A 27,697-nucleotide genomic window follows, 5' to 3' on the forward strand; every position below is an offset into this window, starting at 1 on the left:
TTGCGGTCAGTGACAATTTGAAAATTTTGCATATTTTTGCCGTTTTTATATTCGACCAGTATCAATATTCAGTTCCTGGAAATGTTTACTTTCTTTCCAAATTTTAGGTTACTGAAATCTGATTGGCTTATTTTCATTTTTGCACATTCGGTCCTTTGCGTATGAGGGATTCCAACTTATAAATGATCTTAAAAATTTTTCCGAACCAGTCGTAACCTCGAAACGAAACAAAAAACCCAGTTTTGATCATTTTTCACAAAAATACGGCAATTTGAGAAATGCCATTTTGATTAACTAGGAATAATTTAAGGGTTGCTATTTCCCAGTTTTCTTTTGTCGTATTGCGCGTAGCGTAGATTAGGAATCAATTCACCTCAGAATTTAATCTAAATTGAATTAAAGCAAGCTAGTTGGTCCTATAGACGCACAAATCAACAAGAGTCGCATCACTGTAAAATTAAATTAGAAGCTTTGAAAAACCTACAGCAAAATCAAAAATATTTCTCAAAATTTTCCTTACTTAAGCAGTTTTAACTCCTCTATGGTTTAGCTTGAATTTGAAGAGTGTAAGGCTTCCATAAAAAAATAAACCAAGTTTATTGCTTCAAGAAATTGTAAGAAAAGAGCACTAGGGCGTAGATTTTACTTTGTTCCACATGTTTTTGAGCACCTCAAAAATAGCTTGTCGGTATTGCGTGATGACATATTGCTCAACTCACGAGCCGTTGCTCGTGAGTTGGGTTGCAACAAAATTTAAAAAAGTTGTAGTAGTGTCGAGAAAAAATTGTTTTGAATTATTGAAAGCTTCAGACTAAAAAATTAGGACACTCAACTTAACTTTAATGACAACCAATTTTTATCAAGTTTGATGTTATTTTTGCTAGATTATTATTTGATTTTTGCGGTACATTTGCTAAATTAACTGCCGTTTGCTACAAAAAAAATCAACTGGAAAATTAGGTGAACAAAATTTTTGTTTCAAGTTTCTGGGTTTAAAAAAAATATTTTTGAAAATAATTTGTACGAATTATGCGGAAAAATTAATCCAAATTTGAGAAAAAGACTCGCAGTAAGCATCGTTTTCTAATTTGCAATTCAGGGCATCAAAATTTAAGAGATTATATAAAATTTAAACCCCGAAAATTTTGTTTAAAAATCAAAGCTTGTCTTGCAATACAACACAGAGCAGCACCCTTCGGCTACTATAGCCAAAACACAAAACAAAAGTGTCGTTTGTAATTTTATGACTCCGATTAATTTTATTTATGAATAGTTGCCAAAGTTTTTATCTTTTGTGGTTTTTAGACTTTTTCTTTTTCACTCAAAGCCGCATTCACGGTCATCCCTTAAAATTTGTTCCGTAATTTGAAAGTATATTCTAAGTAAACACAGTTTCTTATGTTGATGCAATTGAGAATTCCGAATTTTTTTGTTGCAAACCAACGTTTTTGGGATATATCGTCAAAAGTATAACCATCAAATTTTAATTTTTAAATCAAAAATTAAGGGTTGAAATTTCACAGCATCTGTAAAATTGAATAGCGTAAAAATGACTCCCAATTATTTCTTAGTGAATTCTCAGCTGTCATAATGAAACCGAAACCTGATTTTATTGTTCCGACTTTCGATACGAAAATAACGGAATATTTGTGCTCGGGTGGGTTTTTTTTTCTTCAGACAAATTTCGACTTTTTAACTAGCCATTTTTGACGGAATTTTTTATATCATTCAAGAGGTATTGTTGTCCTGAGCTTAAATTTGAAAAAATATTTCACCTGTGATCATTTTTCGTAGAGTTACGGTGGTTTAAAGATTGCCATTTTGGTCAATTCGGGACAATTAACGCGCCATATATTTCGCGCCATTAACGCGTAAACGGAGAGTTAATCCGTCTTAGAAATCGTTCCAAATTTGTTAAAAGAAGCTTATTTGCCATAATTGATTTGTTACAAGGAGCAAATTTTATCCTTTTGTACTTTATATGGCGTGTGGGGGGATGATTTTCAAAAAAATTTCAAACTTAAGAAAAAAAAATTTTGATTTTTTTCTTTTATTTATTTTTTTAATATTATTACTGCTCCATAAACCTTAGAGGGCAGTCAGAACATTCAGGGCTTCGCCCTGATACGAGCAGTCTTGTTGTTTTTTATAAGTGAATATTGAAACCCAGTCTGAACAAAAATGAGGCTAGAAGAATGAGTATACACAGGAAAATCAGTTCACGGCTATTTCAGGGACAATATTGAAGCACTGTTACAAAACATAAAAATTTGTGATTCAATTTGCAAACAAAATCAGAAAGGTTTTTAGAAGATCAAGGAAATTGCCCTCCAAACTGCTCTCCGGATGTGTTTTAGTTCCTTGTGATATTTGATTTTGTTTTTAGATCAGAACAGAATGAGTGTTATCTTATTTTAAAGCCCGACAACATTGAAAAATTTGAATCTGAGCGTTCAATGTTGAAAAAAAACCAATTTCAAAAATTTGATTTTCGGTCAAATTTCGAGCAAAAAACCAAATTTTGAAGTTTCGTGCAGCCCTTTACCAGCACGATAACCTCAAAAAAAAATCTTTAAGAACTGTACCGGACTGCGTAATGAAATTCTCAATTGTTTTTCCTTAAATTTCCAGCTTTGCTAAAGTAACCGAAGTTTAATTGGGTTGTTTTTATATAATGATCAATAAAACCCAGTTTCAAACGAAAATGTGGGGCCAGTAAACTGAGCACACAGGAAAACCAGTACACGGACAAATCAGAGACTAAGTTAACTTAACATCCAACTATTGCAAAAAGGCGACGGCAAAGAAAAGAGGTGCAAAAAATTCGATGAAGCAATTAGCCGAAAACCCTGGAAACAAAAAAATTATGCGGCAGTCAGTGAAATAATGATAAAAAATAGTAACTATAATAATCATGGAAATCATAATATTAATAATAGTAATAATAATAAAAATTGGGGTTTCTTCGATTCGCGCAAAATCTGTGAAAAATTATCCAGCCTATTTAACCATAGTCCGCTGAGCGAAGCTCTTTTTTGCGACTCAAGGCCGTTTTTTTTGCGTCCAGAACTTTCTCGTGGTACCAAACAGTGTACTTTCACAGTGTAAGGTCTGAACTATTACACTTCGAGGTAGGAGTGCTTATCTTTTACGGGCGATCAGTGCTCAGATCAAGCCATTGCACACTAGATTGGGCTGTGCGTGATTTCGGTGCTCTGGAATTGCATTTATTTTTTTTCTTCATTCTAAATGTAGTCTCATTTTTCACTTGGTATTTCGAGTAAATGTGTTTTGAATTTCTTTTTTTTTGTTTTTTAGACGCAAATATCTATCTGTATACTCAAACAACGGCCCTTTCAAACAGCATCTGTTTAAAACCCAAAATTTTGCTGGAGCTCACATGATTTATAATTCACAGAATAAAGACATTTCATAAGATTTAGCTTTTTTTAATATTACGCAATGTAGGGGCGGATTGTTTTTTGGTGGGGGGAAGGGGGCGGGGGAGGGCGGACGCTTCCTTTTCAGGGATTCGACCCCCTGCGTATCAAAGCATAACAATATGTGATTCAAATCACAAACAAAAATCTAATTTGTTTTCACCGTATCAATAACAACTGCTCTCCAAAACTGCTCTCTGGGTGTTTTATTTTTATATTCTTTTTGAAGAAAAAAAATGAGGTGCCACAAACATTAATCAGAACAGAATGAATATTATAATATAATGGAGCCCGTACAGTCGTGATTCGAACGACGTTCCGTACATTTCGTTGGAAAGTTTCGTGCAGCCCTTCAACATTTGTACCATGAAAAAAATGAAATGTTTTGATTGTTATGAGTTTTTCTTGAAACTTTTGGTTTTGAATTTTGTTATCAATCGCCACAAAACCTATAGTTAGCTGAAGCCAGAAATAAACCTTCTGTTATTAAAATACGACAAAGATATGTTCAGATACAAAAATTGGGATTTTAATTTCAGCAACAGCCTAGAAGCATAAAATGGAACATCGGACTCAACGCAAGAATCTCAAATACAACAACGACAAATTTCAACTTTATAATTGTAACAGAGCAGAAATCATTGTTCTAATTCAACTCATTCTATATCAATTTAAACACAGAGGAATAAAGGTGAGAACGTTTTTTATAACAGGTTGCTTTTTTGGCTGCTGTTATGACTCTGCTATCGCTACACTTAGAAGCAAAAAGTTAAAAGACAAGTTTAATTAAATGAGTAAATGACCTATATCAGAAAAATTTTGCATGCTGAGAACAACACGAAGCAACATATTGAAGAAAGTATGCGAAACAACAGCGGGTTTAGGGGGGACGGGGTCGGACGTTCTCTTCTTCTCAGGGATTTGACACCCTGCCGACCCCCAAAAGTTCCCCTCTTTGTACTATTTTGAAACGACGATTTTTGGCTGTCTGACCCTAAATACACCTTTGGCGCCAATATATCTTAATTTTGAGCGGAGAGCGCGCGCCAAAAAAACACCTAAAAAGCACTTTTTGCATTTGAATTTTACTTTTTAGGCAACCGTGGGACATCAAAAATGTCCAAAAATTTGCTCATGCGTGCAAGGTTTTTCTGAAATAGGTCATTGGCGCTTCAGTTTAGTTTTTCCTGCCCGAGTTTTTTGCGACCAATTATAGCAAAAGCAGAGTCATAACATAAGCCAAAAATGACTTGAATAGAGTGACTTGAACTCGAACAGTAACTTTTTTGTTTTTATTCTCTGGCGTTTGATCATCCGTTTTTTTTCTTTTTAACCGTTTGTAGAATTTATAGTTTATATAGCTGAATTTGATAATTTGGAGGACTTAAATTACAAAACGTATCGTTCTTCTAGGCTATGTTTTGTTCAGCTCCCTAGAGGTACAAAGGCGAGATTCATTTTTTTCATTTTCCATTTATTGTTCCGACTTTCGTAATGGAAGTAAAGGAATATTTGTGCTCGGGCTGTGTTTTTTTTTTCTTCAGACAAATTTTGACTTTTTAACTAGCCATTTTAGACAAAATTTTTTCATTTCATTCAAAAGGTATTGATGTTTTAAGCTTAAATTTGAAAAGATATCTTACCTGTGATCATTTTTTGTAAAGTTATCGGGGCTTAAAGATTGCCATTTTTGCCAATTTGGGACAATTAACACGCGATACATTTTGCACTATTAACGAGTAAGCGGAGATTTAATCCGTCTTAGAAATCGTTTCAAATTGGTTGAAGCAGGCTACTTGCCGTTGATTTGTTACTAGGAGCGAAATAGATCACTTTGTGTTTTAAGGGGCGTGTGGGGGATAATTTTTACAAAAAATTTATAATTTATAGGAAAAAAAGTTTAAAAAAACAGGGGGGGAGGGGGCGAAATTTCAAAAGTTGACATTCTTTTTTAGGTTGACTAAATTGATTTTTGAGTTCTATTAAAACACTACAAAAAGCCTGTTTTGGCCCAATGTTCTTTTGGACGTTTTTGGGCACTTTTTGATTAAAAAAATTTTGGCCAGAAAATTGCGTTTTTTGGCGCGCACTTCGCCCTCAAAACTAGAAAATTTTGGCGCCAAAGGCGCTAGTAGAAAAAGTTAAGGGTCCGTCAGCCAAAAATCTCGAAATAGTACTGTAACGCCCCTACATCTCCTCCCCTTTGCTATACCTTGCTTCTAATAAGTACTATTTTGCACTATTAACGAGTAAGCGGAGATTTAATCCGTCTTAGAAATCGTTTCAAATTGGTTGAAGCAGGCTACTTGCCGTTGATTTGTTACTAGGAGCGAAATAGATCACTTTGTGTTTTAAGGGGCGTGTGGGGGATAATTTTTACAAAAAATTTATAATTTATAGGAAAAAAAGTTTAAAAAAACAGGGGGGGAGGGGGCGAAATTTCAAAAGTTGACATTCTTTTTTAGGTTGACTAAATTGATTTTTGAGTTCTATTAAAACACTACAAAAAGCCTGTTTTGGCCCAATGTTCTTTTGGACGTTTTTGGGCACTTTTTGATTAAAAAAATTTTGGCCAGAAAATTGCGTTTTTTGGCGCGCACTTCGCCCTCAAAACTAGAAAATTTTGGCGCCAAAGGCGCTAGTAGAAAAAGTTAAGGGTCCGTCAGCCAAAAATCTCGAAATAGTACTGTAACGCCCCTACATCTCCTCCCCTTTGCTATACCTTGCTTCTAATAAGTACTTGGTGTACTCAGGTGCTCTCCTTGTTAGTTTTATATTATCCTGGAGGATATTTAATTTCCAAAAAGATTGAAAAATTTGATGGCAGATTGTAAAACTTTTAATTGGGTGGGGTTGTTTAGTTTACTTTACATAGTTCAGTGATTGTTAAAATCTTTCTTTTTCTATGCAAAGATGTTCAACAATCCCAATCCAGATAATGTGAGTAAATTTCTCTTAAACAATTTCTCTTTTCCAGTAAGAAGTATACTCCATTCCAATAATAGAACCCACAAGAATCATACCATAAGGTACTGGGGCTTATGCTACAGTACAAAGGGGGGACCCTTTGGGTCGCCAGGGCGTCCACCTCCCCGACAGAAAAATATTGCAAAAAAATAGTGCGAAAAATATCTTCTTTATTCACTTTTGCTCGTGGTATTCTTAAAAGTACAGTTGAATTTGCTATTTGACTCCATATCTGCCGGAAAACTTTATTTCAGTCTGCAGTCAAAAGTCAACTGTGCAGACATGAAATCAGCTGCTCTAAAAATATCGTGACCCATTTGAAACTAAGATACGAAGAAAGTCAGAGAAGCTTGTTCATTTACCAGTCTAACAAAGTCAGCAATTATGGGCCAAAATCCGACCAGAGACGCTCTGGCGAAGAGTTTCTTTGAGGCATTTCAGGAGCGACGATCGTCTGTTTTACTGAGAGATGACATTATAAAACCAGTCGAGAATGAAAATGCGACCATTAACCAAATAAAAACAGAGGGTGGAGAACCAGTGATCGAAGTCAGTTGTGACGATACCTACAAAACCGGTCATCGGAAGAAGAAGAGAAAACATAGCAGTCGGTCCAATGCTCCGTCTGCCAGAGAATCCACTGTAATGTCACCGGACATAGGTTCGATTCTGAGTGGGACCGATACTGAGACAGCTGTGGCAATTGGGATTCCGGACGGGGCGGATAAGTACGAACTGACGAGGGATGTGTTTGACAACAATTTAACGAAGCTGAAAGAAGTATGGAAAAAAGACATGTAAGATTGATTTTAGCTTGGTGCCAAGTGATGGTTGATAAAAAAGGAGCTTTTAGTAAGATACTTTGGAGTAATTTAAAAAAATTCAAAACTTGTTTTTTTTGGGCAGCGTTGAAAAACATCTAAATCTTACTGATCGCTTTATAGTTCGTTAGAGTAAGTTTTTGGCTCTTTTTCCTTTTCCTCCACCTCACACGACCATCACTTTTATGGTGTAACGAGTGGTTTTACAAGGTTTATTATAAAGATCAAATATGTTTGGCACTTGTTAATTAGTCCGCATGTCAATTTTCATAACAATCGGACAATGTGAACAGTAGCTTTATCAGTAAAAAAAAATTGCAGGTGGGGGGATCTTTTTCCTTTTCCCCCCACCTGCAATTTTGGCTCTTTTCCAGTCCCCCCCCCTTTCAAAATACCGAGTTTTATTTTTGTTTTACGTGTTATTACGGCTAAATGCGAGATGTTACGCTGTAAAGTATGAAGAACAAATCTGTTCACAATTGTCGATTCGTTCACCACGCCAAATTTCATTGCATTATGACAACGTTAATTAAGCTTTTCAAAATTGAATTTGAAAGGGGGGGGGGGGAACTGGAAAAGAGCCGCTATTTTTTATAATTAAAATTACTGTTTGCATTGTCCGATTGTCATGGAAATTGACATGCAAATAAACTAGGCCATGACAAACATATTTGGTCTTCATAATTAACCTTGTAAAACTACTCGTTAGACCATAAAATTGATGCTCATGTGGGGGGGGGGGGGGGAGAGGAAAAAGAGCCGGGGGGAGGAAAAAGAGCCAAGTTTTCAAGATCCCGGGAACAGTTGAAAGCTTCCAATTTAGTGTTGAACGGCGGATGCTCAACGGGTTTTCAAAGAGCCAAATTAGTACCATTTTGCTGCAATTCAATTTAGCCTTAATATCGCGGAAGATATTGCGAAAAATATCTTCCTTATTCACTTTTGCTCGTGTTATTGTTAAAAGTACAGTTGAATTTGCTATTGAATCGCGCCGTCAGTCTTTTCTTAAGTCTCGACGTCAATTCTTTTCTTAAGTCGCGCCGTCAGTGTTTTCTTGCGTTGCGCCGTCATCACACTAACGTTTTAGTCAAATTTTTTTAGCACACCATTTGATTGAACTTTTTTTACGTCGACAAAATTGATTTTCCTAGCTATCGCAAAACAATATAAAAATACCTTATAATGTTTTGGGAGAGCTCGGAAAATCAAGTCGGCGTAAAAAAAGTCGACCATCCCCAATGTGCCACCCGGGTTGAGGTCCGCGACTTAAGAAAAGACTTTGCAAGTCGCGCTGCATACCGTTTTGAGACTGAATTTTTCGTAAGTTGCGCCGCTTAATTCTTTTCTTAAGTCGCGGCGTCGGTCTTTTCGTAAGTCGCGCCGTCAGTCTTTTCTTAAGTCGCGCCGCTTAAGTCTTTTCTTAAGTCGCGCCGCTTAAATATTTTCTTTAGACGCGCCGTCAGTCTTTTCTTAAGTCTCGGCGTCAATTCTTTTCTTAAGTCGCGCCGTCAGTGTTTTCTTGAGTCGCGCCGCTTAAGTCTTTTCTTAAGTCGCGTCGCTTAAGTCTCTTCTTCAGTCGCGCCGTCAGTCTTTTCTTAAGTCTCGACGTCAATTCTTTTCTTAAGTCGCGTCGTCAGTGTTTTCTTGAGTCGCGCCGTCAGTCTTTTCTTAAGTCTCGACGTCAATTCTTTTCTTAAGTCGCGCCGTCAGTGTTTTCTTGAGTTGCGCCGTCAGTGTTTTCTTAAGTCCACCATCAGTTTTTTCGTAAGTTGAGCCGCTTAACTTTTTTCATAAGTTGCGCCGTCAGTCTTTACTTAAGTCGCGCCGTCAGTCTTTACTTAAGTCACGCCGTCAGTTTTTTTGTAAGTTGAGCCGCTTAATTGTTTTCATAAGTTGCGCCGTCAGTCTTTTCGTAAGTTGCGCCGTCAGTCTTTTCGTAAGTTGCGCCGCTTAAGTCTTTTCTTAAGTCGCGCCGCTTAAGTCTTTTCTTAAGTTGCGCAGTCAGTCTTCACTTAAGTCGCGCCGTCAGTCTTTTCTTCAGTCGCGCCGTCAGTCTTTTCTTAAGTCTCGACGTCAATTGTTTTCTTAAGTCGCGCCGTCAGTGCTTTCTTGAGTCGCGCCGTCAGTGTTTTCTTAAGTCTCGACGTCAATTCTTTTCTTAGGTCGTGCCGTCAGTCGTCACTTAAGTCACGCCGTCAGTTTTTTCGTAAGTTGAGCCGCTTAATTTTTTTCATAAGTTGCGCCGTCAGTCTTCTCGTAAGTTGCGCCGTCAGTCTTTTCGTAAATTGCGCCGTCAGTCTTTACTTAAGTCGCGCCGTCAGTCTTTTCGTAAGTTGCGCCGCCAGTCTTTTAGTAAGTTGCGCCGCCAGTCTTTTCGTAAGTTGCGCTGTCAGTCTTTACTTAAGTCGCGCCGTCAGTCTTTTTGTAAGTTGCGCCGTCAGTCTTTACTCAAGTCGCGCCGTCAGTCTTTTCGTAAGTTGCGCCGCTTAAGTCTTTTCCTAAGTCGCGCCGCTTAAGTCTTTTCTTAAGTTGCGCAGTCAGTCTTCACTTAAGTCGCGCCGTCAGTCTTTTCGTAAGTTGCGCCGCCAGTCTTTTCGTAAGTTGCGCCGTCAGTCTTTTCGTAAGTTGCGCCGTCAGTCTTTACTTAAGTCGCGCCGAAATGTGCCACCCGGGTTGAGGTCCGCGACTTAAGAAAAAACTTTGCAAGTTGCGCTGCATTCCATTTTGAGACTGAATTTTTCGTAAGTTGCGCCGCTTAAATATTTTCTTTAGACGCGCCGTCAGTCTTTTCTTAAGTCTCGGCGTCAATTCTTTTCTTAAGTCGCGCCGTCAGTGTTTTCTTGAGTTGCGCCGCTTAAGTCTTTTCTTAAGTCGCGTCGCTTAAGTCTCTTCTTCAGTCGCGCCGTCAGTCTTTTCTTAAGTCTCGACGTCAATTCTTTTCTTAAGTCGCGTCGTCAGTGTTTTCTTGAGTCGCGCCGTCAGTCTTTTCTTAAGTCTCGACGTCAATTCTTTTCTTAAGTCGCGCCGTCAGTGTTTTCTTGAGTTGCGCCGTCAGTGTTTTCTTAAGTCTCGACGTCAATTCTTTTCTTGAGTCGCGCCGTCAGTCTTTACTTAAGTCCACCATCAGTTTTTTCGTAAGTTGAGCCGCTTAACTTTTTTCATAAGTTGCGCCGTCAGTCTTTACTTAAGTCGCGCCGTCAGTCTTTACTTAAGTCACGCCGTCAGTTTTTTTGTAAGTTGAGCCGCTTAATTGTTTTCATAAGTTGCGCCGTCAGTCTTTTCGTAAGTTGCGCCGTCAGTCTTTTCGTAAGTTGCGCCGCTTAAGTCTTTTCTTAAGTCGCGCAGCTTAAGTCTTTTCTTAAGTCGCGCCGCTTAAGTCTTTTCTTAAGTTGCGCAGTCAATCTTCACTTAAGTCGCGCCGTCAGTCTTTTCTTCAGTCGCGCCGTCAGTCTTTTCTTAAGTCTCGACGTCAATTGTTTTCTTAAGTCGCGCCGTCAGTGCTTTCTTCAGTCGCGCCGTCAGTGTTTTCTTAAGTCTCGACGTCAATTCTTTTCTTAGGTCGTGCCGTCAGTCGTCACTTAAGTCACGCCGTCAGTTTTTTCGTAAGTTGAGCCGCTTAATTTTTTTCATAAGTTGCGCCGTCAGTCTTCTCGTAAGTTGCGCCGTCAGTCTTTTCGTAAATTGCGCCGTCAGTCTTTACTTAAGTCGCGCCGTCAGTCTTTTCGTAAGTTGCGCCGCCAGTCTTTTAGTAAGTTGCGCCGCCAGTCTTTTCGTAAGTTGCGCTGTCAGTCTTTACTTAAGTCGCGCCGTCAGTCTTTTTGTAAGTTGCGCCGTCAGTCTTTACTCAAGTCGCGCCGTCAGTCTTTTCGTAAGTTGCGCCGCTTAAGTCTTTTCCTAAGTCGCGCCGCTTAAGTCTTTTCTTAAGTTGCGCAGTCAGTCTTCACTTAAGTCGCGCCGTCAGTCTTTTCGTAAGTTGCGCCGCCAGTCTTTTCGTAAGTTGCGCCGTCAGTCTTTTCGTAAGTTGCGCCGTCAGTCTTTACTTAAGTCGCGCCGAAATGTGCCACCCGGGTTGAGGTCCGCGACTTAAGAAAAAACTTTGCAAGTTGCGCTGCATTCCGTTTTGAGACTGAATTTTTCGTAAGTTGCGCCGCTTAATTCTTTTCTTAAGTCGCAGCGTCGGTCTTTTCGTAAGTCGCGCCGTCAATTCTTTTCTTAAGTCGCGCCGTCAGTGTTTTCTTGACTTGCGCCGCTTAAGTCTTTTCTTAAGTCGCGTCGCTTAAGTCTTTTCTTAAATTGCGCCGTCAGTCTTTACTTAAATCGCGCCGTCAGTTTTTTCGTAAGTTGCGCCGCCAGTCTTTTCGTAAGTTGCGCCGTCAGTCTTTTCGTAAGTTGCGCCGTCAGTCTTTACTTAAGTCGCGCCGTCAGTCTTTTCGTAAGTTGCGCCGCCAGTCTTTTCGTAAGTTGCGTCGTCAGTCTATTCGTAAGTTGCGCCGTCAGTCTTTACTTAAGTCGCGCCGTCAGTCTTTTCGTAAGTTGCGCCGCCAGTCTTTTCGTAAGTTGCGTCGTCAGTCTATTCGTAAGTTGCGCCGTCAGTCTTTACTTAAGTCGCGCCGTCAGTCTTTTCGTAAGTTGCGCCGCCAGTCTTTTCGTAAGTTGCGCTGTCAGTCTTTACTTAAGTCGCGCCGTCAGTCTTTTCGTAAGTTGCGCCGCCAGTCTTTTCGTAAGTTGCGCCGTCAGTCTTTTCGTAAGTTCCGCCGTCAGTCTTTACTTAAGTCGCGCCGTCAGTCTTTTCGTAAGTTGCGCCGCCAGTCTTTTCGTAAGTTGCGCCGTCAGTCTTTTCGTAAGTTGCGCCGTCAGTCTTTACTTAAGTCGCGCCGTCAGTCTTTTCGTAAGTTGCGCCGCCAGTCTTTTCGTAAGTTGCGCCCCCAGTCTTTTCGTAAGTTGCGCTGTCAGTCTTTACTTAAGTCGCGCCGTCAGTCTTTTCGTAAGTTGCGCCGCCAGTCTTTTCGTAAGTTGCGTCGTCAGTCTATTCGTAAGTTGCGCCGTCAGTCTTTACTTAAGTTGCGCCGCCAGTCTTTTCGTAAGTTGCGCTGTCAGTCTTTTCTTAAGTCGCGCCGTCAGTCTTTTCGTAAGTTGCGCCCCCAGTCTTTTCGTAAGTTGCGCTGTCAGTCTTTACTTAAGTCGCGCCGTCAGTCTTTTCGTAAGTTGCGCCGCCAGTCTTTTCGTAAGTTGCGTCGTCAGTCTTTTCGTAAGTTGCGCCGCCAGTCTTTTCGTAAGTTGCGCCGCCAGTCTTTTCGTAAGTTGCGCTGTCAGTCTTTTCTTAAGTCGCGCCGTCAGTCTTTTCGTAAGTTGCGCCGCCAGTCTTTTCGTAAGTTGCGTCGTCAGTCTATTCGTAAGTTGCGCCGTCAGTCTTTACTTAAGTCGCGCCGAAATGTGCCACCCGGGTTGAGGTCAGCGACTTAAGAAAAAACTTTGCCCTGCATACCGTTTTGAGACTGAATTTTTCGTAAGTTGCGCCTCTTAATTCTTTTCTTAAGTCGCGGCGTCGGTCTTTTCGTAAGTCGCGCCTTCAATTCTTTTCTTAAGTCGCGCCGTCAGTGTTTTCTTGACTTGCGCCGCTTAAGTCTTTTCTTAAGTCGCGTCGCTTAAGTCTTTTCTTAAATTGCGCCGTCAGTCTTTACTTAAATCGCGCCGTCAGTTTTTTCGTAAGTTGCGCCGCCAGTCTTTTCGTAAGTTGCGCCGTCAGTCTTTTCGTAAGTTGCGCCGTCAGTCTTTACTTAAGTCGCGCCGTCAGTCTTTTCGTAAGTTGCGCCGCCAGTCTTTTCGTAAGTTGCGTCGTCAGTCTATTCGTAAGTTGCGCCGTCAGTCTTTACTTAAGTCGCGCCGTCAGTCTTTTCGTAAATTGCGCCGCCAGTCTTTTCGTAGGTTGCGTCGTCAGTCTATTCGTAAGTTGCGCCGTCAGTCTTTACTTAAGTCGCGCCGTCAGTCTTTTCGTAAGTTGCGCCGCCAGTCTTTTCGTAAGTTGCGCTGTCAGTCTTTACTTAAGTCGCGCCGTCAGTCTTTTCGTAAGTTGCGCCGCCAGTCTTTTCGTAAGTTGCGCCGTCAGTCTTTTCGTAAGTTCCGCCGTCAGTCTTTACTTAAGTCGCGCCGTCAGTCTTTTCGTAAGTTGCGCCGCCAGTCTTTTCGTAAGTTGCGCCGTCAGTCTTTACTTAAGTCGCGCCGTCAGTCTTTTTGTAAGTTGCGCCGCCAGTCTTTTCGTAAGTTGCGCCCCCAGTCTTTTCGTAAGTTGCGCTGTCAGTCTTTACTTAAGTCGCGCCGTCAGTCTTTTCGTAAGTTGCGCCGCCAGTCTTTTCGTAAGTTGCGTCGTCAGTCTATTCGTAAGTTGCGCCGTCAGTCTTTACTTAAGTCGCGCCGTCAGTCTTTTCGTAAGTTGCGCCGCCAGTCTTTTCGTAAGTTGCGCCGCCAGTCTTTTCGTAAGTTGCGCTGTCAGTCTTTTCTTAAGTCGCGCCGTCAGTCTTTTCGTAAGTTGCGCCGCCAGTCTTTTCGTAAGTTGCGTCGTCAGTCTATTCGTAAGTTGCGCCGTCAGTCTTTACTTAAGTCGCGCCGAAATGTGCCACCCGGGTTGAGGTCAGCGACTTAAGAAAAAACTTTGCAAGTCGCGCTGCATACCGTTTTGAGACTGAATTTTTCGTAAGTTGCGCCTCTTAATTCTTTTCTTAAGTCGCGGCGTCGGTCTTTTCGTAAGTCGCGCCTTCAATTCTTTTCTTAAGTCGCGCCGTCAGTGTTTTCTTGACTTGCGCCGCTTAAGTCTTTTCTTAAGCCGCGTCCCTGAAGTCTTTTCTTAAATTGCGCCGCCAGTCTTTTCGTAAGTCGCGCCGTCAGTCTTATCTGAATTCGCGCCGCTTAAGTCTTTTCTTAAATCGCGCCGTCAGTTTTTTCGTAAGTTGCGCCGCCAGTCTTTTCGTAAGTTGCGCCGTCAGTCTTTTCGTAAGTTGCGCCGTCAGTCTTTACTTAAGTCGCGCCGTCAGTCTTTTCGTAAGTTGCGCCGCCAGTCTTTTCGTAAGTTGCGTCGTCAGTCTATTCGTAAGTTGCGCCGTCAGTCTTTACTTAAGTCGCGCCGTCAGTCTTTTCGTAAATTGCGCCGCCAGTCTTTTCGTAGGTTGCGTCGTCAGTCTATTCGTAAGTTGCGCCGTCAGTCTTTACTTAAGTCGCGCCGTCAGTCTTTTCGTAAGTTGCGCCGCCAGTCTTTTCGTAAGTTGCGCTGTCAGTCTTTACTTAAGTCGCGCCGTCAGTCTTTTCGTAAGTTGCGCCGCCAGTCTTTTCGTAAGTTGCGCCGTCAGTCTTTTCGTAAGTCGCGCCGTCAGTCTTTTCGTAAGTTGCGCCGCCAGTCTTTTCGTAAGTTGCGCTGTCAGTCTTTACTTAAGTCGCGCCGTCAGTCTTTTCGTAAGTTGCGCCGCCAGTCTTTTCGTAAGTTGCGCTGTCAGTCTTTTCTTAAGTCGCGCCGTCAGTCTTTTCGTAAGTTGCGCCGCCAGTCTTTTCGTAAGTTGCGTCGTCAGTCTATTCGTAAGTTGCGCCGTCAGTCTTTACTTAAGTCGCGCCGAAATGTGCCACCCGGGTTGAGGTCAGCGACTTATGAAAAAACTTTGCAAGTCGCGCTGCATACCGTTTTGAGACTGAATTTTTCGTAAGTTGCGCCTCTTAATTCTTTTCTTAAGTCGCGGCGTCGGTCTTTTCGTAAGTCGCGCCTTCAATTCTTTTCTTAAGTCGCGCCGTCAGTGTTTTCTTGACTTGCGCCGCTTAAGTCTTTTCTTAAGCCGCGTCCCTGAAGTCTTTTCTTAAATTGCGCCGCCAGTCTTTTCGTAAGTCGCGCCGTCAGTCTTATCTGAATTCGCGCCGCTTAAGTCTTTTCTTAAATCGCGCCGTCAGTTTTTTCGTAAGTTGCGCCGCCAGTCTTTTCGTAAGTTGCGCCGTCAGTCTTTTCGTAAGTTGCGCCGTCAGTCTTTACTTAAGTCGCGCCGTCAGTCTTTTCGTAAGTTGCGCCGCCAGTCTTTTCGTAAGTTGCGTCGTCAGTCTATTCGTAAGTTGCGCCGTCAGTCTTTACTTAAGTCGCGCCGTCAGTCTTTTCGTAAATTGCGCCGCCAGTCTTTTCGTAGGTTGCGTCCTCAGTCTTTACTTAAGTCGCGCCGTCAGTCTTTTCGTAAGTTGCGCCGCCAGTCTTATCGTAAGTTGCGCTGTCAGTCTTTACTTAAGTCGCGCCGTCAGTCTTTTCGTAAGTTGCGCCGCCAGTCTTTTCGTAAGTCGCGCCGTCAGTGTTTTCTTGACTTGCGCCGCTTAAGTCTTTTCTTAAGCCGCGTCCCTGAAGTCTTTTCTTAAATTGCGCCGCCAGTCTTTTCGTAAGTCGCGCCGTCAGTCTTATCTGAATTCGCGCCGCTTAAGTCTTTTCTTAAATCGCGCCGTCAGTTTTTTCGTAAGTTGCGCCGCCAGTCTTTTCGTAAGTTGCGCCGTCAGTCTTTTCGTAAGTTGCGCCGTCAGTCTTTACTTAAGTCGCGCCGTCAGTCTTTTCGTAAGTTGCGCCGCCAGTCTTTTCGTAAGTTGCGTCGTCAGTCTATTCGTAAGTTGCGCCGTCAGTCTTTACTTAAGTCGCGCCGTCAGTCTTTTCGTAAATTGCGCCGCCAGTCTATTCGTAAGTTGCGCCGTCAGTCTTTACTTAAGTCGCGCCGTCAGTCTTTTCGTAAGTTGCGCCGCCAGTCTTTTCGTAAGTTGCGCTGTCAGTCTTTACTTAAGTCGCGCCGTCAGTCTTTTCGTAAGTTGCGCCGCCAGTCTTTTCGTAAGTTGCGCCGTCAGTCTTTTCGTAAGTTCCGCCGTCAGTCTTTACTTAAGTCGCGCCGTCAGTCTTTTCGTAAGTTGCGCCGCCAGTCTTTTCGTAAGTTGCGCCGCCAGTCTTTTCGTAAGTTGCGTCGTCAGTCTATTCGTAAGTTGCGCCGTCAGTCTTTACTTAAGTCGCGCCGTCAGTCTTTTCGTAAGTTGCGCCGCCAGTCTTTTCGTAAGTTGCGCCGCCAGTCTTTTCGTAAGTTGCGCTGTCAGTCTTTTCTTAAGTTGCGTCGTCAGTCTATTCGTAAGTTGCGCCGTCAGTCTTTACTTAAGTCGCGCCGTCAGTCTTTTCGTAAGTTGCGCCGCCAGTCTTTTCGTAAGTTGCGCCGCCAGTCTTTTCGTAAGTTGCGCTGTCAGTCTTTTCTTAAGTCGCGCCGTCAGTCTTTTCGTAAGTTGCGCCGCCAGTCTTTTCGTAAGTTGCGTCGTCAGTCTATTCGTAAGTTGCGCCGTCAGTCTTTACTTAAGTCGCGCCGAAATGTGCCACCCGGGTTGAGGTCAGCGACTTAAGAAAAAACTTTGCAAGTCGCGCTGCATACCGTTTTGAGACTGAATTTTTCGTAAGTTGCGCCTCTTAATTCTTTTCTTAAGTCGCGGCGTCGGTCTTTTCGTAAGTCGCGCCTTCAATTCTTTTCTTAAGTCGCGCCGTCAGTGTTTTCTTGACTTGCGCCGCTTAAGTCTTTTCTTAAGCCGCGTCCCTGAAGTCTTTTCTTAAATTGCGCCGTCAGTCTTTACTTAAATCGCGCCGCCAGTCTTTTCGTAAGTTGCGCCGTCAGTCATTTCGTAAGTTGCGCCGTCAGTCTTTACTTAAGTCGCGCCGTCAGTCTTTTCGTAAGTTGCGCCGCCAGTCTTTTCGTAAGTTGCGCCGTCAGTCTTTTCGTAAGTTGGGCCGTCAGTCTTTTCGTAAGTTGCGCCGTCAGTCTTTTCGTAAGTTGCGCCGCCAGTCTTTTCGTAAGTTGCGCCGTCAGTCTTTTCGTAAGTTGCGCCGTCAGTCTTTTCGTAAGTTGCGCCGTCAGTCTTTTCGTAAGTTGCGCCGCCAGTCTTTTCGTAAGTTGCGCCGTCAGTCTTTACTTAAGTTGCGCCGTCAGTCTTTTCGTAAGTTGCGCCGCCAGTCTTTTCGTAAGTTGCGCCGCCAGTCTTTTCGTAAGTCGCGCCGTCAGTCTTATCTGAATTCGCGCCGCTTAAGTCTTTTCTTAAGTCGCGCCGTCAGTCTATTCGTAAGTTGCGCCGTCAGTCTTTACTTAAGTCGCGGACCTCGATCCGGAGCAGTTGCAGTAAAATTAAGAAAAACGGAACGTTAAAAAATGGCAACCTAATTTTTAGTTTTCATATGGATTATTATGTAACCATTGTGTGTTTTACATGAACAGCGTTCGTCTGAATCAGTTTGTGGAGGCGTTGGATGTGCATGAAACTACTCCTGTCCATTTGGCATTCAGAATGCGACGCAAAGAGTACTTGGCCCTGTTCTTCGACAAAGTTCACTCCTCCTTCTTCGAACGCAACCTCTCTCTTCTGGATGAGGCCATCAACTACAAAGACAAGTGAGAAAACAAACTCACCTTCATTAGAATTAGTTGTTCCGACCTCCTACCTAAAGGGATGGGAAGGAACTATGGATTAGATTGTTCATCCGCCTTTTTGACTACCTCAAAGAATGCTCACAGGAGTCAAATGTGGTATCCTATTAAGGCACTTTTGGCCGCGCTTTGGATTCAAAAAAAAATATTCCATTTTGCAGCGTTATAACTAAATCGAGCGTAAAAATTATTTTTTGGTAAAAGTTAAGAAAACTTTGATTGGTTTTTTTTGACTTTTTTTGCCGTTCTCAATGTAAATTTTTGTGATTCAAAACATTCTATGCTATGCGCTTAAAACTTATAATATTTTTTCCAGTTCGCAGTTATTTCATTAAAACTTAAATTTTCTGAAAAAAATTATTGCTTAGGTTATTTTTGAGAAACTGGTATGTTTGAAACACTTGGAGAAATTCATAACACAAAAAAGTCCCCTAAATTTTTTGCGATTCTGCCAAAAATCCGTCCGCCCGTGGTTTATATCAAAGCAAAAGCTTTTTCTTCTGCGTATAGGGTGTATGTGAGAGAGATGTTCATGCACCAATTAGAGTTTGGATCGAAGATAGCGAGTATCTCATTCGACCTGCTGGCGAGGATGATCTACCGCACGAACGACTTCTACAGCACCTTCAATTGGAACGTGAAGACGTGGGTTCCTCTGGTGTCCAAGCTGCTGCCTCACGATACCACTATCATCTACAAGTACGGACAGTGTGTCAGGATAGACACACGGTACAGGTACGACATTTTTGGTGCAGTGCTCTGGCCGAGATTGTGGTGTTGTGATTATGGAGTGCGGTCAAAAAGCAGACAACCTTTGTTGCATATCAAACCGATCAAAAAGTAGACAAATACTATATTAACCAATCAGAATCGAGTGCAGAAAGCAAATTCTGATTAATATAGTATTTGTCAACTTTATGATCGATATGATATGAAACAAAGGTTGTCTACTACTAAATGACATAGGAATTAAATAATTGTTAATTATTTATTTCCTAGGTTTGCTAAGTGTGTCTTCTTTATGACGTGTCTACTTTACGACTTGTCTACTTTTTGCTACGTAACCTATGATTATAGACTACCGCGACCGAATTGAATTTGATAAGAGGTTGCAATGTCATGTCTCTAATCGTCACATCATTAATTTTATGATCGAAAGACTCTAAGCTCAGACCCTGCATGAAAGTTAACACATAACGTTTTTTTTCTAGTCCGAATTTGTTGTAAAAATGTAGGTAACTTTTGTGGAAATTTTTGATGTTTCGGGTTCTTTCATCAAAAAAAAGTTGTGACTAAAGTCGCGATTGTTTTTTAATTTTTTTTCGAAGTTTTCTTATCATATTATAAAACAAACAAAATCTTTTTTGGGCGTTGTGGAAAGGAATCATTTGACGACCAGTAAAAAATGATACCAGCTGGTATATTTTTTTTATATGAGCGCATGTATTTTATTAACTTAATCTTTTTTCCATGTAGAGTGCTGGGCGTGAAAATTCCCAAGGTCAACGGACACACCTCCATCCTCTACAACCCAGAAGTGTTTGATGACAAGATGGTGGTGATCGACAGGGTCAAGAACCTCTACATGTACCTAACGAAGGCAGAGATCATCTCCAGTTTTATCCAATCTAACTTCGGGTTTAATATGAGAAGAAAAACTGAGTTTGGTTATACTTTATAGAGGTCATTTTCGAAAGCACTTTGAATATGTTTTTGGAAATCAATTTTAACTGATTTTTATCAAAACGGAAAATTAAGAAGTAAATACACTTCTGACATAAAAACAACCAATCCTTTCGCTAAAGCATGTCTCACGAAACTATGGCAAAAACTGTTTCAAAAGTGGTGTTTTGGATTGAACAAGCTACTTTTTACTCTTCTACCGCCCCCTTCCACCTGTTTTTTTTTAAATTAATTAAAATTACATAATCTATACCCGATTAATTTGAAAATTGGCTTGAAAGGTATAATTACCAAATACAGAGCAGATTTGGGGTTTATCTACAGCCTTGTAAAATCAACGATGCACGTCACAAATTTTTTTTCGGTGGGTTGGTTGGGGGGCTTAATTTGGTCAAGGAGGGGGAGGGGGGCTCAACCTGTGGTGGGAGTTGGCTTTGATTGAATCTAAACAGAGAGTGTTTTTAAAACTGGAAAATGAGTGACGCTGGTTAAAAGGCGTCCTTTGAGAAGCACGGGGCACCCACTGAAAAGTGGCTGAAGAAGGAGGTGGAGGCAATTATGAAGAAGGGCGAATTGTCTGCCGAATTAGACTGGAAAAGCATCCAGTTCAAGCCAGAGAACAAAAAAGGAAAACAGAAGGAGAAAGTGGTGAGATATATTTTGGAAAAATTCAATTTACGTTTTTTGTACTTTTGATTTTCCAAAGCCCTTGCCCAAACGTTATAACCCTTTCCATTTTGACCTGTGATCGCCATTTGCTGTGGAAGTACACAGAATAATAGACTTCAGTAAAAAAAACTAAAAAATTCATTTTTTATTTTATCAAATGGTGCCGTTTTAGACCAACTGAACAATCTCACCCTCAATCAAATTAGGTAGAAGATCGTTCACTGGTTAATTGTAATATTTTTCAGCCAATCTGATTTGAGCATAGTACATGCAGACCTTACAATTGAATTTGCTATATAAATTAAGGGCTAGATTGTTCACTTGGTCTATCTAGGGGGGAGATTGCTCAAATGCACCGTCATTTCTTTAAGCGCGATGTCATGAGAGAACTATACGATCAGATAGGGCTTAAGTTTTTACTTAGTAAGTTTTCGTAAGTTTTACTAAATTAATTCTTACGTAAATTTAGTTTTGCTTAAAATTTTTTGAATATTTTTAAGAAACTTTTTATTGCCGCAAGCTTGCTAAATGAAGCTCAAAAAAATTGTTTAACAGGAGTAAGACTAAATTTTTCGCTACTTAAAAGATAACTTATTGTCTTTATGAGGACGAATTTCCTCATGGTCGGAACAATGAGGGTAAAAATGCCTAGGCGTTCAAAACTGACTTTTTCTTAACCGTTAAAAGGGTGGTAAGTCTTTCTGAAGGGTGCCTATAATATGAATCAAAAAAATTTATAGCTAACGAGAACCCTTAATTTTGTGAACAAACTATATTGGTATAGAATTTTTCCAGAACAAATCAAAAATTGTTGTTCACTGCGTTTTGCGGTTTTGTCTTTTAATTTTTTCACTGAGTGCAATTCAAATGCATTTGCTTCACACAGATAAATGAGACCATTTTTTCAAAACTTAAGGTTCTCAAAATTATCAGCGAAAAAAAATCTATCGGCTCAATTATTTCTAATTGAAACCAACGTACGAAAAATGTGTTATTCGGTAAAGACTCTTGAAATTGAAAGAAGTGGTGGATTTTTTGAAACTTTAATTCAAAAATTCGTTTAAGATGGTTGATAATGTTTTTGGACTTTGAGTTCATTGAAACTTCAGCAAATTATTAATTGCTTTGATTGTAATTGATCGCCACTTTTTAAATTTGTTAAATTATCTTTAGCAGCTTTTTTTCTTCGCTTTACTTAAAAATTTGAATCAGTAAAAAATGTAATAGCTGCAATTTAAGAGTCGATGAACGTAGTTCAGACTCTTATATTGGTCGTGATATTTTTTTCTTTCAATTTTTCTAAGAAAAGTCTTATAACACTTAATATAATAATGCATTATTGAATGCTTCTAAGTATAAATGCACTATTTGAGCCCATTTTGATTTCATCTGCGGAAAGGTAGAGGCAAGTTAAACTCTTCAATTACGAAAATGCAGGTTTTTGAAAAACTTGGTCGACTTCTATTTTCGAAAAAGGAATTTAATTTTTAAATTTTTGAGTGGAATAAAAATGTTAGATATTGATCCAGTATTGCAATTTTGTAATAATTTTAGCAAAAAAGAGTCAACCTTGAATTGTTCCTGAAATTCCAAAGACTATAAAACCACAAACTTTTCGCTTTGAAATTGTAAAGTTGAAGTTTTTTCAAAAAGCGAGTTGGTTATTCTTTTTAATTTCCGTACTTTTTTTTCTACTCTTTTCCAGCTATCTGTTGGCTATGTTTTCTTTTGAAGAGTCGGTGAACGTTGTTTACACTCTTATATTTGTCGTGATGATTTTTTGTTTGTTTGTGTTTGTTTTCCAGAAAAGTTTTAAAAATTGTTCAAGTCCAAATTTGACGTTTTGAGATTGAAAGCTTGCTTGATTTTTAAGATTTACTCTTTTTTTTTTTAATTTTGAAAAAAAAGAGAGGGAAAATCTACTTTGACACTTTTAAGATTTACTCTTTTTTTTTAAAAAAAAAGAGAGGGAAAATCTACTATCAAACGGCAAGAAGTGTCAAAGTCACGAAAAACGTGAACAACTTCTAAATAAGACAAAAAGTATTCTGCATTTTAATTTTAAACCCCAATAAATCATTCTTTAAACTTAAACATTGTAACAGGTTTTGGGTAAAAAATTTTCCTTCCATTCTATTTGATATCATATCAAACAGTTAAAACCTGTTGTAGATACAAAAAATTGGCTATTATTACAATTGGCTGCAAAAAATTTCCATTTTGCTGGCTGGGCAACAACACATCTGTGGAAACAATTTTTTAGAAAACTAATCCAGATACGAAAAATCAAAATTTTTTAGCGGATATATTGCATCGTTTTTTCAATCTTTTTCAATTGGGAAGCTTGAAGAACAATTTTTTGGGAAAATTTTGAAAATAATTTTCTTTTACACCTTCTATCAACTAATTTGGCTACTTTCAGCCGCTTCGAGGACACCTTTTTTGAAAATGCAATGATAAATTTGATTTTCGTGAATATGATTTGGTTTCAATCCAGCAATAAAAATGTTTGTTATTGTCATTCGTCAGGGACTTTTATGGTTGTTTTGAAAACAAACCTTATCAATAGTCAATTGTTAGGTTGGGAAGATAAATTTTCCCTTAAAAAAAATGGTTACGAACCTTCATTGAAAAAACTATCAAATGAGAAAGGGTGCGTATAGTTGTGCAAGAATTAGGCCGTGCAGCGTATAGTTGTGCATGAAAGAATTAGGCCGTGCAGCAAACCATCTTAACTGTTGAAACTGAATTTCAATTTTGTCAGCGAAGATATATCTCAAACCAAAGTCTCTGAATGTTAGTATATGTCATTTTACTCGCAGCAATTTTGTTTATCCAGCCCCGAACAAACTGGATTCAAGAGCTTCATGCATCAGTTTCGTTGTTTGTTTAAAAATGATACCAGTAGACAATTCATTCCATGAATTTTGACTTTTTTAATTGGGTTTTTTCCGACCTTTGTGGAAAGAATGAAAAATTGTGCTCGGTGTGGTTGTTTCACTTGAGATCATTTTTCTAAGTAATAGGGGTTCAATGAATGGCCACTTGGGATAATTATCGCGCGATATATTCCGTGCTGCTAACGCAATAGCGGAGATTGAAACGTCATGAATATTGTTTCAAGATGAACTTAGGCATACTACTTAGTCAGTTAATTACTTTGTAAAATCAAAAACATATCAGTTTGTATTTGACATAGCGTGTGGCTTAGAAAAATTCAAAAAATTTGATTCTTTTTTAAGTTACGCGTAAAATTTTTCAGAGCCAAGACTACTTCATAGACCTTAAGAGACAGTCAAAACATTCAAAGTTTCACCCTAATGCGAACAGTTTTGTTGTTCCAACGTTTGAAAAATTGGCGGAATATTTTTGCTCTCGGTGGTTATTTCAACAGACTAATTTCGACATTTTAACAACCCATTTTTGGCATAATTTAACACTATCTGAAAAATATCTATATCTTAAGCTGATGTTTGAAGATATATTTTTACCTGTGAATATTTTTCATGAAGTTACGAGGGTTTCACTTTGTAGCTTAGATAGCGTGTGGAGGAGCAGGTAATTTTCAGAAAGAACTTTTCTTTTTATTTTTTTTCGAACAATTCAGCCTTGTCTTTTATATTGAACAACATCTATAAACGGTAAGAGACCTTCAGAACATTCTTGCAATAGAGCAGTCTTCTAACACTTGCCAAAGCAATTGTCTTGTAACCGGGAACTAAACTTATTTACCGTAATCATTTTTTTTGCTTCAATATTGAACCATAACGACATCCAGGTTCTTTCCTACTTGGCCTGGAGGTTACGACATCGTCTCTGCGCCCTGAGATCCGGGGTGCAAGTCCCGGCTGAATCTTGTTATTTTCAGTACATTGAAGTTTTTTCCGATACAATTTGAATGGTCGGCATTTTGGTCGGCTAGACCTTGTTTTTTTCAGTATGTAGGAAATTGAACTTTTTCCGGTAAAAATTGAATGGTCGTTCTTTTGTTTTTTTGCTCAAATTTTTTTTAGCTCAGGTGCACAATCACGTAGTTTTCTTTGTGCTGCAAGCAAGTTTAATTGTAATTGCATGTATTGACTATTGCAGTTTCAGGAAGGACTAAATTTGTTTAAAAATTTTTATTGAAATCAAAATTTTTTTGGTTTAACTGGTATTTGCTCAAAGGTTGTCGGCTTTTTTTTCTCTTCAAAAGTTTTTTTCTGTTGCAATTTTACTATTCAAATCTATTTCTTGGCATGCTTACCTACAATGATCTTTTTGCGAGATATTTTTTCTAGGCCTAATTTTTTTTCAAGGTTTTTCAATTTTTTTGATTTCCGTTTTTTTTTGTTTCTGTTGTATCCCAAGTGGTGCGAAGCTCTGTTTGGCCCGGGTTAAAATTTGATTTTTGATTGGACGGACAATGATAGATCTTTATGGGTTTACAAACATTCAGCAATCAGAATTGATAATAAAAAAACAAACTTACACAAAAGAAATAAATAATTTTTTTTTTCGTACGTATGTTTTTCTCGTCTTGATTTTGATTGTTTAATGAGTATGTGCCTGCTTTATGACCTGTTCATTTTCGCTAAGAAGCCTTGCATCGCAAGTAACTTTTTTTTCAATACCTATTAAACAAATTCATTGACCAAATATCTAGAGAGTTTGACTTTGGTTTATTATCAAATGAAAAGAATTTAAAAATTAATCAGGCTTAATTTTTGCTCGGTACCTTTGAGTTTTTTAACTCAAACCTTAAAATTATTTTTTCAGATTCATCAATTTTTTTTTTCAATGGTGTTTCGTAAAATGGACTATCGTGCCATTAAAGTTCAACCATCAGAAAAAACCTCGAAAGCTCAATTAAAGTGAGAGATTTGGATGTTCAACAATGTAGCAATTTCACTGTAGTATCCCACCTAATAGCTGGCAATGAAATACATATTTGTTCATATCACAGACATACCCCAGCCTGATGGTAAAAATATACAATAATATGTGAAAAAGTGGCTCCAATTTTAAATTATGAAAAATTTAGTCACCTGAATTATGAATTTCCAATTCTAAAAAAATTATAAGTGATCATCTTTTTAGGTGGGGAATTACAGTGCTGATTGCTACAGTTGGTCGAACTTACGACTCACTATAACAAAACGAAAGACTTACGAGAATGACATCTCGAACTTTGAAGGAAATTTCGAGAATTACATGATGGGTGTACTTCCCGACGAGCCGGTTGAAAAACCGAAGCGGAAACAATCCGAAACAGAACTTCACGGACGAGTAGCGTTTACAAAAACATTTCCGCTTGAGTTTGCGAAACTAATCAATCTTCTAAACGTCGAATCGCCGATTATGCAGAAAGTCGCAAGCGAACTAGCCGAGTACGAGCAGCAGCCAGGAAATGTTCCGGACGGATTTCCAGTTTTTGTTGAGCTTCCAGTTGCACCTACTGCAAAGTTTTACCTGCGCATTAAAGAGTTCTCGCGTGAAATGCCAGATTTTGTGACGAGAAATAAACTTTTTTTCAAGATTCCGCTTAAAGCAAAAAGAATTTATCACTTCGATTGGTACTGAACCACTGAACTAACGTGGTGTTGGATTTCTTCATAAAAAAGTTGTACTAGGTTTTCGGAACAAACAAAAAAGAATCCTCTTTTGAGTCCTGTTTTTTTATTCAATTATGTATTTGTTTGAGCCAATCATTCCGAAGCTTACATAAAACAAAGTTTTGAAGAGATATATTTGTCGCTTATTTAATGTCAAATGTTGTCGGCAATGTCTTTTTTGGACAACAAGGAAATTGATTTAGATGAAAACTGCTCTTTTTGATGTCGTAAATTAAAGTTTCACTCATTTTGGGACGTATAAATCGTGTCAAAAATTCTGTTTACCTTAAAAAAACGTTTTGACTTAAAACTGCTTAAGGGCACCGTAACTGACAGCAATTTTGCATTAGATATCAACTGCAGAGGTGAACCTAAAAAAAGCAGGTCTAGATTTGTATTTGTGGAAAGGCTTGTAAGCATCCACGTTTTAAAAGCGCCACGTTTTAAAAACTGGCCTAAAGTTGAGAGGTTTGAGTTTTTCGAAATAGCTATTTTTTTATAAGGTGAACTGATTTATTAAGAGTAATGAACATAGTGAAGACTCTTATATAGGTCTTGATGTTTTTTTTTTCAGGAAAAGTCTAAAAGTGCTCTAATAACTACAGATGTGCATTCCTACATATTGATTCATCTATGAACGCACTTAGGTATATATGCACTCTTTGAGTTTAACTGAAATTCATCTGCTAAAAGTGACGTAAATAGCCTTCTCCAAAATCGAATGTGGAAATGGTGCGACAAAATGTGAACAATTTTTAGCTTCGAAAGTGGAATCTAACTTTTAGATTTCCAGCGGAATAAAACTTTTACCCTTTGATACAGTTTTCTCAACTTGGGTTAATGTTATCAAGAAGCGCCAATCATATATCGTTCTACAGTGCTGATTTAAATTATCCGGACAAAACGAACAAAACTTGAATTTTCAAACATGTTTTTCTCAAATTGGGTTAAGATTAGACAAAAAGTGAATAAAATAAAAGTTGCTTACAATTTCACCAGAATTAATATGGTGCCATTTTTTCTCCAAAGTTCTCAACAAAAATTTTACCCCAAAAATGGGTTATTTTGGCTTTTTTCAGTTAATCAAGAATTACGCAAAAACTACTTTGTTAATTGATAAAAAAATTTATTTCACAGGAAGTCTCTTACGCAGCCCAACAAAGTTTAAGAAGGGTTAAATCTCCAAAAACCAGTATAAAAGAAAAAAATTTCACTTGATAGTCAATAAATGTGATTTTTACTAAATAAAACCCAGAATCTCTGTTTAAAAATAAATTTTAAACAATTTGCGCAAAATTTTGGAGATTCAACCCTTCTTAAACTTTGTTGAACTGCGTAAGAGGCTTCCTGTGATATAAATTTTTTTATCAATTAACAAAGTAGTTTTTGCGTAATTCTTGATACTGTTCGTTTCCCTCGTGGATATAACTAAATAATTATGAATGAAAACGGAACTTTTTTAAGATTGGAGGGTACCCTGCCGACCGGTACAAGTGGTCAAATGTGCGACTATCTGTGAAGACGCGGAAGACATACATAAACGATCTCTCCAACTTCAACGGCAACTTCGACGAGTACATGGCGGGTCAACTACCCGAGCAACCGGTCGAACAGCCGATAGTTAAAGAGTCCGAAAAAGAATTCAGAGGACGAATAGCCTTCTCCAAGACTTTCCCGCTCGACTTTCCCGAGCTGTTGTCCCTTATAGATGTCGAGGCGCCAATGATCAGGAAAATTTTTACGGAGCTTGCGGAGTATGACAAAAATGCGGATAAATTACCGGAAGGTTTCCCAGTTTTCCTGGAACTCCCAGTAGCGCCAGGAGCGAAATTCTACCTTCGCATCACAGATTATGCGCGTGAATGCCCGGCTTATGTCGCTCAAGATGAAAATTTCTTCGTCATTCCGAAGGATGCAAGAAGAAGTTATCAATTTGACTGGTACTGAACTTGAACTCTGTAACTAAGTAGTTTCAAGGTGACTCTCATGGTATAAAAGTGTACTATATTTTGCATATATAAAGTATAGAGTGTCAATTTTTTTAAAAAAAAACACAGTCCTATGCCTCATTTTTT

At 39.2% G+C, this 27,697-nt stretch overlaps 1 protein-coding gene across 1 annotated transcript; it reads left to right on the plus strand.

Annotated features, from left to right (window-relative positions):
* Positions 1-4,116: 4,116 nt before the first annotated feature.
* LOC134839688 (ankyrin repeat domain-containing protein 13C-like) lies at positions 4,117-27,569 on the plus strand. The gene is made up of 7 exons (XM_063855309.1): positions 4,117-4,131; positions 6,849-7,204; positions 17,467-17,640; positions 18,187-18,411; positions 19,153-19,276; positions 19,855-20,007; positions 27,087-27,569. The coding sequence occupies exons 2-7, from the start codon at positions 7,053-7,055 to the stop codon at positions 27,567-27,569; spliced, it is 1,311 nt and encodes a 436-aa protein (XP_063711379.1). The 5' UTR covers positions 4,117-4,131; positions 6,849-7,052.
* Positions 27,570-27,697: the final 128 nt, after the last annotated feature.

The sequence above is a fragment of the Symsagittifera roscoffensis genome, chromosome 2 (assembly GCF_963678635.1).
Source record: "Symsagittifera roscoffensis chromosome 2, txSymRosc1.1, whole genome shotgun sequence".
Classification (NCBI taxonomy): Eukaryota; Metazoa; Xenacoelomorpha; order Acoela; family Convolutidae; genus Symsagittifera; species Symsagittifera roscoffensis.

What these genes read in the sequence shown, in the direction of transcription:
- LOC134839688 (XM_063855309.1), top strand. Translation starts at nt 7,053, where the DNA reads ATGTCACCGGACATAGGTTCGATTCTGAGTGGGACCGATACTGAGACA. An exon ending in GCCATCAACTACAAAGACAA is followed by an intron (nt 17,641 to 18,186) that starts GTGAGAAAACAA and finishes TTCTGCGTATAG; the next exon opens with GGTGTATGTGAGAGAGATGT. An exon ending in GAAAACAGAAGGAGAAAGTG is followed by an intron (nt 20,008 to 27,086) that starts GTGAGATATATT and finishes AACTTTTTTAAG; the next exon opens with ATTGGAGGGTACCCTGCCGA.